The sequence below is a fragment of the Phyllostomus hastatus genome, unplaced genomic scaffold (genome assembly GCF_019186645.2).
Source record: "Phyllostomus hastatus isolate PE091 unplaced genomic scaffold, TTU_PhHast_1.1 phas_scaffold_11, whole genome shotgun sequence".
Taxonomy (NCBI): domain Eukaryota; kingdom Metazoa; phylum Chordata; class Mammalia; order Chiroptera; family Phyllostomidae; genus Phyllostomus; species Phyllostomus hastatus.
The window spans coordinates 29,022-44,135 of NW_025334005.1; the positions used below are offsets into that span (position 1 = coordinate 29,022).

Here is a 15,114-nt window from a genome sequence, read left to right on the forward strand (position 1 = left end):
CAGAAGCTGAGTCAGTGATGGGCAGCAGCGTGGAGGGAGGCGGGGCCTAGGGGGCCGGCACACAGGTCTGGGAGGGACAGGGGGCCCTCACACCCTGGGGTGGGAGGGACTTGGGAGGAGCTGCATGTGGGGATGACGCCCAAGGGTCTGGACGGGACAGGCTGGCTGGAGTGGCGGGGACTTCGCCGAGGGACTGCGTGGGAGTGGAAGGTGCTGGATGCCCCACGGGAGTGCGGGGCCCCGGGTGAGCACCTCCAAGGACGGGTGCTGCTCCGGGTGAGTGAGGAGGGGGCGGGGTGGGCGGGTTCTCAGGGGAGCGCTGGACGGATGGTGCTGTCATTCCCAGGAACAGAGGCCCCGGGGACACCACAACCCGGACAGGAGGCCACTCCTGCCTCGGGGCCCTGCACCCACAAACCACACCCTCAGCTCCCCTGACTCTCTGTGACCATGTCACCTTCCAAGAAAAGCACACCCAAAGTTGTCCCCGCAACAGGAATGACAGAAACGTGATTAAGAATATAAACTTTACTGGATGAAAAAAATTTCTACACACATGTGAAAACACTATGTAAGAGGAATTTTACCACTTAAATAAAGGAGTAAAAGCACATATGCTTAAACATGTAAAGACCTGTACAAAGGCCTGTACAGCTGGCATGTGACAGTAACTGTCCCCCTTTCCCACCCCAGCTAACCTAGTGACAGCTGGGAGTGGCCGCTGGTTTGCCTGTCATGGACTGACTTAAGTGTCACCCTGGTATGGCGCTCCCGATGGAAGGCATCGCACATCGCAGTGCCTGGGAGACCAAGGAGTGAGCTGCTGGGGTCACACACAGGACAAGCTGATGTGGACACTGGCCCACAGTGTCCGCTCGTTGTCGACCAGACGAGACAAATTCACAGGGACCACCGAGTCCTGTGGAGGAAAAGGGATGGCACGGCTGCTCTCTCAAGAGGAGAGCGCCCCGACCCTTGCCTTGACAGGCTTTTATTTGCTTTTCAATAGCATACATCAAGAAAATTTTCATTTATTATCCTTAGGTTTGCTTTAGGTAATCACTTTTTACAGACAGCAATGGAAAGGATGTTACTGATTACTTCTTACAGATTAACAAGGAAAAAATGTTGCAAATGCAAGGGAAAGATAAAAGTGACAGGTGTGGTTACACTTCAGTCCTTGGGAGACTTAGCACAGACTGAGGAAGCTGCTTTAAAGATGAGCAGTAAGCGTTTGCTGCCCCAACTCAGGGTGAGGGAGTCTCAGCAAGAGCAAGTCACAGAGCAGCCCAGGTACAAGGCGGGCCTGGTTTCCTGAGGAGAACCGACCCGAGGGGTTGGCGCCTGCGTGCCGCCACTCGCCTACGGGCTTTCCCACAGAGCTGAGCTACATCTGCCATTGCACGCGGACAGGTTCTCTATAACCAGCCAGCCCTCCTGGCCTCTGTGTCCACAAGGAGACCACGGCACGTGGGCCCACCGAGTATAGCCAGTGGGTCCGTTCCTGAGCAGCTCAGGGCCCCCGGAGACCCCTGAGGGGCAGCCTGTAGGCACATGGGCTGCAGGCAGAGGGGCCCCCGGCTTGCATGGAGCTCCCCATCGGAAGCGTCCCGTAGAAGCTCCTTGGACAAGGAAGGGGCTGCGTTCCATCTGGGATCTGTGAAGGTGCCCACGGGAAGGGGCCTGGGGAAGGTCAGGACCCAGGATGCTGCTAAGTCACAGCCGTTGCCGAAAAAGCTGACTCTAGTTTGGAGGCTCTGCATCCTTACTACCCAAGATATTTTCTGTAACTAACTTGTTTATAATATTCTCCAGACACTCCCGTAGCTGCATTTTACAGAGGACCGCCATGAGTCTGAAGGGGGACGCGGTGCGCCCCAGCTTGCTCTGCCAGCGCAGCAACATCCTGTGGTGCTGCTCCGCCAGGTTCCCCGGGTTCTCGTGCTCACAGATGACAATGTCGTTCTCCTCCAGTCCCGCGAACCTCATGAACATCCTCCAGCTAGATTCGGGAACCTCCTGCCCGAATGCAAAGTAGATCCTGTTCGTGGCTGAAAAGAGAAAAACACAAAGGGAGCCTTGGCCTCGTCCCTGGGAGGCAGGCGTGGCGTGTGCTGTGCGCTGTGGGGGTCCCAGCTGGCAACCAGGTCCAGGGTCCGCAGGAGGCCCTGGGCGCCCAGGCTGCCCTCGCAGAAGGGACCAGGCAGGGGGACAGGAGAGCGCGGTAGGACACGGGAACCGGCCGGGCTCCTGACAGGCCTGACGCTCATTCACAGGGAGCCAGGGAGCCTGGCAGAGGGGCCTGCGGGGCCCGAGGGGGGGAAGCCCCCGGGGTGATGGGTCCACTGAGGCGGCCCCCTGCTGACCCCCGGGACCAGAGCGGCTGTGCGGGCAGCAGGGGCGAGGTCTGTAACCTCGCTGGGCTCCCGACTGTCTGACCTTTGGATCTGCCACGTGGGGGGTCTCCCTGAGCTGTCAGAGGACGAGAGTACAAGCAGCACGCGGCCTGTCGCTGGTGCCGCAGGAAACCCTCACCCCCGTCCCCACTGACAGCAGCGCCGCAGCCCCCGCGGGCCTCACCAGGCCTGGGTCACCCAGGCCTTCCTACGGCCACTCACGTTCCTGCTCAAACCCGTGGATGCGCAGTAACGCAGGGCCGCCTGCGTCTGTCCTCACAGCCAGAGGTGACACTGGACGGAGGCCCGTGTGCCCCCATGTCTGCAGTGAGTGTCGGACCAAGAGTCTGAAGCCCACGGGACGTCCCTGAGCTGCCTGTGGGCCCAGGGTCCCGCTTCCCAGGAGGGAGGACGTTGGGTCGTGATGTCACACCTTGACAGTCTCTATAAGGGAAGGTTTTGGGGGACTTACCCTCAGGGGACCCGTCCTTCAAAACATATTTTAGTTCGTATTGCTGCAGAGAGAAGGGAACAGAACTGTTTCAGAAGGAGACCCCGGGGCAGTTTCTTGACGGAATCCCGAGGAAACAGAACCACCCAAGTTCGGGTGGGCGGGGCCGGCGGGGGCAGCGGGGCCTCCACACGCTGTCCACTCAGTGTCTGGGGACGGGGCCTGGCCTCTCAGAAGGGGCAGAGAGCGCACAGCCCAGCCGCCCTCCGGGTCACACTCCCCAGGAGATGGCCTGGGCCGGGGCAACACTGGGCTTCCCGCTGCCCTGCCCTGCCCTGCCCTGCCCTGCAGGGCAGGACTGGAAAAGGTGCAGGAAGTCATCTGGGGGTGGCCTGTCCGGCTGTGGACAGTACTAAGGGAGAGGACACCTATCCATGGGAGGCCCGGTGAGACAGTTTTCCAGTTCAGGGACAGACACGCAGCATGCACTGGGTGCCAGACAGGCTCCGCACTCTGGGGCAGTGCACACACTGTCCGCCCTGCCCTCACAAAGGTCCTCCACCCAGGGCCACGCAGGTAAATCTGCTCATTTTCTCAAGTCCTACTCAGGTGCCATGCCCTCATCACAGCCCCACGACAGAAAGACGACACAGTTAGTTTGTGCCGGACATGGCGCTGCGGTCACCCGGGATACTCAGACAGGAAGTTAGGGGATGCAGGGCAGCACTGCGCACACCCTGCACGCACATGGCATGTGTGCCCCACACGCAGGCGTCCCCGCCGTCACACCCGCCCAGACGCCGCTCACCTGCTCCAGGGTGTGGAGGGGGAGTGCTGCCTCAGTCTGGTCCGGGCCCCCGGGGGCTGCGGGAGCCTGCGCCTGCGGCGCCTGCTCCGGGGAGGCCCCGCTCCTTGCGGGTACCACCTCCTGCAGCTCGACCCTGGCCTCAGGGTCCTCAGAGGGCGCCATGGGTAAGCCCTGGTGTTCCAGCAGCGGTCTGCTGTCCACGCCGGTGGCTGGCCGGCAGTGTTCTGCATCCTTGGGCAGCAGACTCAACCCGGGCCGGGTGCCTCCCTGTGACTGAAGAAGAAAACCGTGACTTTTGGTGGCAGGGGCCTGCAGAGCAGCCCTCCGCAGCCGCTTCTGGGAAAAATGCCACCTTGTCTGACAGCTCAGCTGGGGCCGTGCAGTAGCAGAGAAAAGTACTTCATGGGGTCAGGTGCAGGGTGGCCCCCCAACTCTGCAGGGAGTCTGAGACAAAGGGGTTGTGGCTGAACCCAGCTAGACAGGTCTGCATCCAGACCCCTGGGACCTGGGAATGTGGCCTGGTTGGACACAGGTCTTTGCAGACCAGGGAGCCGTAGAGGACGAGCCCTACGCCCAGTGTCCACTGAGGGTCATCAGGAGACAGACCCACAGAGAAGAGTCCGGGTGAGGACAGAGGCCGGTGCTGACTGACGGGCGCTCAGACCAAGGAGCACCCAGGACAGCTGGCCACGTGAGACGAGGTGAGCGCAGGGACAGGCGGGACCTGCCCCCAGGGCCTTGAAGGAAGCTGGCCCCCCACCCTGACCTAACACCTGGATCAGACTTGTGGCCTCCACATCCGGGACACGGTCAGTTCTGTCTCTCAGCCCCGAGCTGGGGAGGACGTTTCGCAGCCCCGGGAAGCCGTACAAGCCCCGTGCCCTCTGCACCCCCCTGTGCACCCCGAGGTGTAGGCCAGCAGAGTGGCATCTTCCCCAGCACGGCCACTCCGGGCTCTAGTGGGGGGAGCGGACGCCGCCCGAAAGGCTGAGCTGCGCACTCCGGGCTGCGGGGCCTGGGGCCTGGCCTGGTCTGCCTCGTGCCCACCATGGTGTCCCCTGTGCCCTCAAGGCCTGGGCGGTACTTACGGGGCCACCTGAGTCCCTGGACTCGTCTGAAATCAAAGAGAAGAGAAGGAAATAAGCACACAGGCATGCATGTGGAGGCCTCGCTCAGCCATGGGCCCCACGCAGGACGGTGGTCCCCATAGACGGAGATGGAGCCCAGGTACCGCCCCCTGTGCCGACACGGGGCAGGGCACGGGGCAACAGCGCACCACATGGGCGCCGGAGGCGATGCTGCTGTGAACCAAGGCACCACGTGGCAGTTGTGCGGAAACATGGCCGACTCAGGTCTGGACGGCACGCACGACCCCCTCGGTGACCGCGCGCCCCCCCGCCCCGGGACGTGCGCCCCTGCACTGCGCTGCTCCCACGTGCGAGGCGTGCTGGTTCTGTTTCTAGCCGCCTTCGGGGGCGGCAGCCCGGATTGCGGTCGCAGCCGCCACAGGCACGCGCTCGCCACACTGCTGACTGGGTCACTCCCCTCCAGCCCGATGTCACCCGGGCTGGCTCAGTCCCGGGCTGTGCAGCGGGGCAGCCCGGGAGCAGCAGGCTTCGCCCCGCCACCCAGGTGTGCGGCGGGCCTGCCCCTCAGGTGCGCGTGCACCCTGTGATGTCTGCTCCACACGAAATTGCCCAGGGACGCCTGTCTCGGGGCCTGTCCCTGCTGTCGTATGGCGTGTGACTCTAAGTGACCTTCCCTGGACGAGGACTCGTGTGAAGCCAAGGCCTGGAAATCACAACAAAGTGTACTCACGTTTCAACCAACGAACCACCGTGTGGGGAAGCTGCACACCTGTGAACACAGGGGGCGTGAGTGTCTGAGGGGTGCCCACCTGCCCCAGGGCCCAGGCGGGAGCAGCACGGTCACCCCGCTCCCCGCCGAGGGCACCCGAGGCCCCCCTCCACCTGCTGCCTGGGGACTCTGTAGCCCCTCGCCTGGTTGGGGACACGTAGCGCCCGGCACAGGGGCCGTGTGAGAACGTGAGCGCAGGCGCATTTACAGGGAAGACACCAGGGTGTGAGCCAGGCCCAGGCCCTGCAGCAGCTCCTGACGCGGTGGCAGGACAGCCCCGCCTCACCTCGTCTTCTGCAGCAGGCGACGGCAACGGCGACAGCGACGACGGCGACGATGACGGCCACCGCCACTGTCCAAATGCAGGAGGAGTCGGCACGGGATCTGGGTGGGTCCCCTGGAAGGGGCAGAGAGCGCCGCAGCCCGGTGAGCGCGTCCCCTCGCCCGAGGGCCGTGCCACAGAAGGCCAGTGCCCGATCCTGGACGGGGGTCGGCTTCCTGCCTCCAGGCCCCAAACGCTCTCCCAGGGGCCCTAGCGGGGGACGGTCTTCCCAGAGGGGCGCGAAGGTCCTGGGGTCCCAGGAAGGGGTCCGGTCTGCGCGGTCACGTACTCCCGGGCCAGCAAGAGAAAAAGCCTGGAGGCCGAGAGGACAGCCCGTCCTGGCCAGAGCAAAGCCCGCCCGAGGTGGCCCAAGGGACAGGGCAGCGTCCACCCTCGAGAAAGGCCTGTGGGCAGCACTCGGGGGACCTGCTTTCCCCCGGGTGACACCGCAGCACCAACAGGGAGCAAGAGACACAGACTCAGGGGCGGCGCAGACCCTTCGGAGCTGCCGACGCTCGGCCCCCGCTGGGACGGAGGACGGCTCCCCGACCCGACGCCCCTGCTACTCCGACGGCCTTTCTCACCTCTCTGGTTAGCCCGATTTCTGCTTTTCACGGCATTAAAGTGTTCTCTAGTGTCCATGCGGTTTCGAGTCTATTTGTAATGGAAACTGTCAGGGTCATTCTCAACGGGAAACCCCACGTGCTCGAGCAGTCCTGACGGGGCTGAGAAGAACGGGCACGGGGCACCGGCCCCAGGACGGCAGACAGTCCCCGACACGCACGGGCGCGGGGCTCCTGGCCAGCTGACAGCGATGCGGGAAGGCTCGCTGCTGCTCACGCAGTGCCAGGGCCCTGGCGTGTGTGGGAGAACCCCGACCCCTGCCTCGCCCCAAGAAAACGCAACTTCAGGCGCACTGGCAAAGGAAAGGCGAAATCTTCCAGCCGGTCACCTGACCGCCCTCTCGGATGAGCGCTGCTTCTGCACGGGGGCTCGGACAGCGCCGACCACACGGGACAACGGGGACAGACTGGCCACCTTCCTCCGAAGGACCTCTGGCGTGGAGACTGCCCACTGGCTAGGCACAAAGGCGCCTGCCCACTGCAGACCAGAGGGCCTGAGTCCTGCGTCTGTGTAGTTGCCCGTGTTGGTGACTCACGACAGACACTAGAAGCCACCCCGATGGAAACCCCGAGCTGACAGGCACACGCAGGAGCCAGCCTCCTTGGGCAGCATGCCTGCCAGCCCACCGGCAGGGGCCAGAGGGACGTCTGAGTGCCTGCGGGGGAGGGGTCACGCGTGGCGCGGGGACGATGTGACAGAGGACAGGGGCCGAGTGCAGGAACAGAGAAGCCACAGGCCTCCTGGAAACAGCCCCTCGGCCCCCATGGCGACCCCTGGAGTGTGAGGCAGGATGGTGGCGGTGGGCGACTGCGTCTCCCCGGAGGCAGAGCCTGAGCCCCGCAGAGCCCCGACTCGGGGAGCGAGGACGGGGAAGCCTCAGCTAGTCCCCAGGGCTTTGTCTGTTTGCTGTAGCAGGGGGCTTTGTAGCCGGCCCACCGCCCAGCTCTGTAAATAACGTTTCACACAGCCAAGCACCCGTGCGCCCGCTGTCCGCAGCTGGTGACTCCAGCGGCAGAGCCGAGTACCGACAAGCACGGCCCACAAGGCCAAACCACTCACCTGTCTGCCCACCCAGAGCAGACAGGTGGCATCGGGTTCTTACCTGGCTCTGGATTTCCCTCGGTGGCACAGATGGTGTCCCGTGTAGCATTACATGTCTCCAGAATGGGGCCATCACACCTGGGAGGACAGAGTGAAGAAAACCAAGTGTCACTTCCGTGCCCGGCCCCACTCTGGTCCCAGGATGGCCCCCAGCTCCGAGCCACCCGTGCCTGGCACTTCGCAGGTCATCTGGCCCACAGCGGTTCTGGGAGAGTGGGGCCTGGGGAAGAGCGCCCCCCTCTGCCTGCTCCTGAGGATGGTGTGTGTGGCTCTCGGACGGGGCCTTCTGTAGCCGCCTCTACCAAGAGGGAGGTCAACCCCGAGATGAAGCCCACGGAGACGGGGACAGCAAGCGAGGCGAGAGGAGCCAGAGCCCTGATCTAACCAGACCTGCAGGCCGCCCTGATTTTGGACTTGTCAGGTACCAGAGTGGACAGTTCAAGGAGGCCAGAGCTGCACCGAGAAGCCCTCCAACGGGCCTCACAAAAGAGAGCTATTTTGCAAAAGGCATCACCACTGTAACATCCCCCAGAAGGCGCCCCCCAAATCCCTACCCACCCAGAAACTCAGAAGGAAACTGCGTTCGGAAAAGCGGACTTTGTGGGTGAAGTCACATGAAGGGGAGGTCATACCGGATCGGGCAGGCCTTCCTTGGCGACCCCGTCCCACAGGAGGGAAATCTGTGCGCAGAGAGGAGGAGGGACAGAGACGCCCACAGGTGCAGAAGGTGTTGTGCAGACAGGAGGAAAGGTCGCAGCAGTGCGCCTACAAGCCAAGGAGCGCCGGCCACCACCCAAAGCCGCACAGGTAGGAAGCATGGTCCCCAGAGCCTTCCCAGGGGGCGTGGCCGTGTGACATCTGGATGCGGGACTTCTGGTCTCCAGAACTGTGAAAGGACCCATTTCTGTGTTGTTTAAAGCCAGCCTTAATACCTGATACTTTGTGACAGCAGAGCCTGGGACAGAGGCAGTGACAGGGGTCATTCAGCTGTCCCAGAGCATGGTACTCACTACTCCTCTCCATGCCCAGGGCTCCCTTCCTCCAGAACTTTCTATGGCTCCCACCTGTTCTCCCTCAGGGCCTCTGCTCCAGTCCTGCCTACAATGGCCCCGACGCCCTCTACCCCTCAGGGAACCGTCACTGTCAATGAGCTGTGACCGTGCCCAGCACTTGGGGGGGGTTGAGGTCTCTGGCTCCGCCTGCAGACTGGCAGATCGCCACGGGCTCGGTCACCGGGGAAGGAAGGGGTCCCCGACTTGGGAGGGACTGAGCACTGAGCACGGGCCCAGGGTGGCCACAGGGGGAAACAGCCAGGCCATTTGTTTGACCTAATCCTCAGAGCCCAGACGTGGCAGGTGGTACCACTTCACAGATGGGGAAACGGGGGGCGGGGGGGGGGGGGCACAGCTCCCCGAGTGGACACAGCAGACGAGCAGTGGGCGGGGCTCAGGGGCGCGGCGCAGGCCGAGCAGAGGCCGCACCTGGAGCAGCGGTGGCAGGCCTCCGTGCAGTCCTCAGAGTCGCAGTAGTAGCTCCCGGTCTTGCACTGGCACCGCCGGTTGCTGTCTCTGGTGCAGTCCGAGACCAGCTCCTGATCTCCTGGGCGGAAGGATGGGGGTCAGTCACCAGTGCTGGGGCCGGGGGCCGGGGCCCTGTGCCCTCCCACGCCTGCCACCTCCGGCCTCTCAGTCTCGGGCACTGGACCTGCTCCCTCCCTCTGTTCTCACATTCAGAGAGGACCGGGAACTAGCAGACCTCCATTCCTGCAGTCAGGGGGTCTGTGCAGGGGCTGGAGCCCGTTCCACAGAAACACCCCCCAGGTGCTCCTTGCCAAAGGAGCACTATCGTCTGTCCCCAAAGGCCAGCGTCACTGTGTGCTCCTGCCAGGAGCCCACCCGGGAGGACAGAGCACGGAGAGCCCCTCCCACTGTCACCTGCTGGCTGAGCCCTGCGATCACACGGAGGGCGCCCTGGGCGCTGCAGCCTCCCTGGGGCGGGCCCCTTTATGGAGGGGGACAGGGTTCAAAACCGCCGGCCCAGCGAGCGGCCCAGTCTTCCCTGCTCACCCACTGAAACAGTATGAACTACATGTGAGCTAGAAATAAAGGTCACGTGGGACCACACCCACGGGAGACCAAACGGTCACCCACACGCAGGACTCCCCAGATCCCACAGTCCTGGGTCGGCGTTCGGGGTGTTTGCCCACCAACCCGTGTTGAGCGTGGACCGGATGGATGTGCTGCGCACACCGCTCGGGGGCGCACTCCCGCGGGGGGGCGCGGCCTCGCTGGGGGGCGGAGTGCGAGGTCACACGGTGCTTTATACCCACTTCTCTGCCCGCGCTCACGGGGTGGCTCCTGCTGATGCCACTGCACACCGCCCCCCACCGCCCCCCACCACACACGGGGAAGAGGGACCCAGGTCGGGCCCAAGCCGCCTGTCAAAGTGCCGGCCCTGACGCTGCACCCCTCAGCCCCTGGTCTGAGTCCTCAATGCCCCACGAGCCACGACCCGTGGCATGAACTCCTGGGACGGGCCTGTCATCGGACACAACAGGGCACAGCTCTTCCCGCGCCAGGGTGTCGGAATGCCCACCGATCCTCTGTGCTTCGCCCCCAGGACGCCCGCCCCGCTCCACGAAAACCTGTTTACGCCTGTTCAGGAGCGGCTGACAGGAACCCCCGTGCGACCCGGGTCTAATTCCACGTGTTGTCCGCATCATAACAACGCTCTCCACGTCACGGGGTAACCTGTCACCTTTGGGCGCGCCTTTGAGACGGGAGTTTGTCAACTTGAACACAGACGCACTGTCCACCTCACTCTGGCCGTTGGCCTTTTTGTACCTGACGCGCAGTGCTTCCCATGCCCTGTGCCCACGGGCACCCTTCTCTTTCCTGCTTAAGTTCTCCTTGCTACGTGCGGCCTGATGCGCCCACAAGTGTCTTGTGGGTGGTGACATGGGGCACCCTCTGTCGGGCCCCGGGATGTTTCCTGGGGGGACAGGCAGAGACCCGCCCCCGCAGCGTCTGAGGGTCCGGCTGTGCGGGGCACGCTCACCAGGCCACACTCCCGTGGCCCATCTGCGGGGCGCCCTGCTCCGGCCCGTGGCTGCGCCGTGCACCCCAGGGGGACAGCGAGCCGGGCTCCGCTCCCTGTCTGCTCTGCTGCACAGACCCAACACGCGGGAGAGCCGCGAGCCAGCCGGGCTCCGTGCTCGTCAGCGTGTCCAGGTTCACGAACACCCTGCAGGGGTTTCTGAACGTGAGAAACTGCTTGTGTGGGGGAGCGCGGCACGGGCTGACCGGTGCCCCAGGGGCCCCCGACCTCTCCGTGGACAACCGTTGTCTTGAAAACGAGACTCTTCTTCCTTAGCTTCCTGCCGCAGTGCTCCGCACACTGGGATTGCCTTAAACGTTTGTTCACGTAAGCACTTCGCACATCCTTTGCTAGATTCATCGCAAAGTGCCTTATCTTTGTTCTTGCTCAGGCAAATAGTGCCTTTTTTCTAAAGTTACATTTTTTAAAATGCTCTGCGGCTGGCGTGCAGAGCCTGGGGTGGACCTGTGTGCGTTCCTCTCTCGGACAGCCAATCCCAGGGCCTCAGGGGGACCCTTTCACCACAGACACGCGTCATCCTGGCAGACACGCATTCTGGCCTCCTCGTCACTCTGTTCACCTGTGACACCTGCGCTTGGGGTGATTCCTACCAGCTGGCTGGACGTGGGGCGGGCTGCAGAAACCAAGGGGCCCCCGTGTCTCACTGCACCCACTCACTTTGCCGGCACTCGGCACACGGCAGGCACGCAGTCTCCCGGTTGCGGTGCGCCATGTAGGAGCCAGGCTCACAGGGGCTGCACTCGGTGACTCGGTCCACGTCACAGACTCTGCTGACGTAGAAGCCTGGGGGAGCAGTGGGACAGAGGTGAGGTGGGGCCCAGGGCACGGACCTCCCCTGGTCCCTGCGGCCTCTGCTTGAGGAGATGCCACAGCACCTGGCGGCCTGTCCCCAGCACAGCACCAGCCCTCAGCTCCTGGCTCCTTGGAACCTTCTGGACTGATTCCTGGCTCCCTGTGTCCCAGGGGCTGGGGACCTGACTCACCCTCGGCTCTTCTCAAGACGCTGCAGCTCCGGGAAGAGGGGTGCTGAGTGTGCACCCCAGAGCCCACGCCCACTCCTCCCCCCAGGGCCGCCCTGCAGCATCCGGGCCCGTGCGCAGGGCAGCCCAGGTCTTCCAGAAACAGGCGTCCGCCCCAGGCGAAGACTGCCCGGGGCTGTAAGCACCTGCACCCTGCGCACACGCACTCTGTGCGCACACTGAGAGCTCACGTGGTTTCACGTTGGACCATTCACATCTGTTCATTCCTACATGTGGTGTGTGCAGGTGCGTGTGCACTCAGCTGTGCGGGTGAGTGAGCAGGTGTGTTCATGCACACGTGTGGGCTGTATCTACAGGTTGTGAACGGTCTGGGAGTCCGGCGGGGGGGGGGGGAGGTCAGTGAACAGGGCCTTAGCTGGGAGCCCCGTGAAGCCTCCGGCTCGTGGCTGAAGGGAGCTGTGTGTGAGGGTGGGGGAGGGTCAGAGGCGACAGGGCAGCTGTGGGGCTGGCCCGTCGAAGAGGAGACCCTGGAAGGCAGGGGCCCAGACCACGTGCACACACCTGTCCGAGTGCATACACAGGGGTGCTGGTGTGGGGGCCACCGGCCTGACCAGGTCCCCCAGAGGGCCCAGGTGCCTGGTGGGGACGGGCCCCGAGGGCTGTGGTTGGAGGGTGGGCCCAGCAGGCCCTCGGGGCCCATGGCTCCAGCTGCTTTATGGGCAAATTCAGGCTTCTTCACAAAGGGAGGAGCCTGCGTAGAGCTGCCGGCTGCGGGGGGCTTCCCACCCTCAGGAGTCTGCACAAGCGCCCTGAAGGGGCTGGGCTCCTGCAGGCGTGTCCGTGGGCACGCCCTGCCCGGGCCCACACCCCACACCTGTCCTCCAGGCGTGGTAAATGTGCCTCACCCACCTCAAAGGAAGCACAGCTGCTCTGTGTACCGGGGGAGCTAGAAGAGGGTGCTGGGTCAGGGGTGGGGGGGTACCTGCCAGGGAGAGGCCCACCCACCAGGCACACCCACAGCTCTGATCCAGGGGCTAAGCACCCCTGTCCCCTGGGTCAGGCAGCCGAGGCTCGGAGGGACGTCCTGACACTCACCAGCCGGGCAGTAGTCGCAGCAGAGGCCGTGCAGCTCATACTGGTCAGATGCACACGGGCTCTTGCGGGGCCCCACGAGCACCTGCAGTGACGAAGGGCAACTGGCTTTATCCACAGAGGCCTCTGCTCCCCACAGACGCCCGTGTCCTCCGCATGGACACGTGTGAGTGGGAGTGGACACCCATGGGCCCAGCAGTGCGCCCCTCGCTTGGGGGCTCTGGTGGGGCCACAGCCAGGACGGTGTCCTGCGCGTCAACGGCGGCCAGCCGTTGTGAATGACACTTTATGATGGGGATGGGGAGGGAGGCCAAGGTGTGCACCTGGGGGCAGGCAGGCTCGTGTTCTGTCTTCATTTAAAATACTTTTATTTTCATCATGCTTCTTCTTTTTGCATGAATTTTTCATTTAAATATATTGCATCAAAATATTTTTATTTTATTGAATTTATTGGGGTGAGGTTGGTTAATAAAATTATATTGGTTTCTGGTATATAATTCTAAGTACTGCTTCAAAATGTTATTTCTCTTGTTTGCTGAGTTCTCCAGGTGCCCCTGTAACTTTCACACCAGACGTGAGCACCCAATGCACCTCCCACAGCCCCTCCCTTGCAGATGACCAAGGGACCCCCACCTTCGCACCCACCGCCAACCTCGCCCTGCCTTCCCTCCCAGGGGCTCACCCAGCGGGGTCTCCCTCCTGGCCCAGAAGCCCCTGCTCTCCACATGCCCCCAAGTCCTTTCGCCAGCCCCTCTGGCTGAGCGGTCCCTGCCCTCCTGTCCTAGGATGGCGCTGAAGGCTGGCCCACCCACCCCCAGTGCCCTGTGGGAATCACAGCCCCCTGGCACGTGCGGAGCCCTGGGAGGCCCCGCTGAGGAAGAGGAAGCCCTGGGGAGCCTGGAGGAATGTGGGAAGCCTGGGAGAGTCACTGGCCGCCACGGCCCGCTGTGACAAGGCTCAGGACGGGCGACCTGAGAACCCCAGGCCCAGTGTGACGGACAGGACAGAGGCATGTGCCCTGTGCCCCTGTCCGGCGGGCTGCTGGGCCCACGCCGGCTCAGCTCACTACAGACAGGCGCCTGCAAGCTGCCGCCACAGGGCTGAGGCAGCTGCTGGGGCACGGGCGTGCTGGGGGCAGACAGGGTTCCCAGGGCCCCCCTGCAAGGTCAGAGGGGAGAGACCTGCCTGGAGGGGGGCCTGGCTCTGAGAACTGAAACCACCTCCGGTGACTGGAGGCAGCAGCCAGCTTCCCTTCATCCACACCCACAGGTCGTCAGGACCCACACCCACAGCGGGAAGGTTCGATTTCCGGTCAGGGCCCTGGCCTGGGGTTGCCGGCCGGTCCTCCGGCAGGGGCGAGAGTCCCACTGTCCTCTTCCTCCCTCCCTGGCCTGTCTCTCAAAACAACAAAAACAAAAACTAAACCCACCAATCACCTCCTGTGACCACGTAATTGTGGAAACGGGGACACCAGACCCAGAGTGGCTGCAGGCAACCGTTTCTGAGCCAAAGCTAATTAAAAAACGGCTGAGTTGATTTTTAGAGAATAAAAGGCCGTTCTTATTAAAATAAAAAAATCTCCGCCCCATCCGCGGACCGTGGGGTTTGGTCGTGGAATTCCCCCCCGTCCCCCGGAAACCAACACGCGCCAGCACCCCAGGTCCTGCCCGCAGCACGGGCAGGGAGTCCGCCCGCCGCGCCCACGGAGGCCTGCGCGGAAGGCGGGCAGTCTCCATCCCCCGCGGAAAACCGGGGAGCCACCTCGGGCCGCCCTGCGCCCGCGCGACCTGCACCGGGGCGCGCACCCCGCGGGGTCGGGCGACGCAGCCCGGAGCCGGGCGCCCGCGGCCCGTGACTCCACGGGGCGGGGTGGGGGAGGGGCCCTCGACGCCGGGAACCCGGCCTCGAGCGAAGCTGGCCCGAGCTCGCCTCCTGTCCGTCCCCACGGCCCCCGCCCGCGGAGAAACCGGTCCCTGGCGCCGAAACGGCGGAGGACCGCTGCCCCGTTCCCGCTCGTCCCGGCGGGACCCGGCAGGAGTGCAAACGTGGGGATCGGGACCCCCGCCCCGGGCCGGGAGTCTCCTCAGGCTTCCCCGGGGTCGCCCCCGGGCCTCCCGCGCCGCCCCTGGGGCCACAAACCTACTCACCGCCGCCGTGAACAGCGGGACCAGCCGCCACCAACACCACATCGCGGAAAATGGCGACGCGCACAGCGACGCGCCCCGTGGAGTGACGGGGCGGGGCCTGGCGGGGCGGGGCCTGACGTGCGTCGAGAGGGGGCGGGCCCTCCCCTCCCCTCCCCTCCCCTCCCCTCCCTCCCCTCCCCTCCCCTCCCTCCCCTCCCCTCCCTTCCTCCCTCCTCTCCT

At 64.1% G+C, this 15,114-nt stretch overlaps 1 protein-coding gene across 1 annotated transcript; it reads right to left on the minus strand.

Moving 5' to 3' along the window:
* Positions 1 to 513: 513 nt before the first annotated feature.
* LOC123829531 (tumor necrosis factor receptor superfamily member 1A-like) lies at positions 514 to 14,984 on the minus strand. The gene is made up of 11 exons (XM_045855352.1): positions 14,896 to 14,984; positions 12,752 to 12,833; positions 11,334 to 11,459; positions 9,041 to 9,158; positions 7,561 to 7,637; positions 5,799 to 5,909; positions 5,474 to 5,512; positions 4,744 to 4,769; positions 3,656 to 3,928; positions 2,869 to 2,911; positions 514 to 2,051 (listed from the first exon to the last, which is right to left on the minus strand). Exons 1-11 carry the CDS (start codon positions 14,935 to 14,937, stop codon positions 1,744 to 1,746), a joined length of 1,245 nt encoding a protein of 414 aa, XP_045711308.1. The 5' UTR covers positions 14,938 to 14,984; the 3' UTR covers positions 514 to 1,743.
* Positions 14,985 to 15,114: the final 130 nt, after the last annotated feature.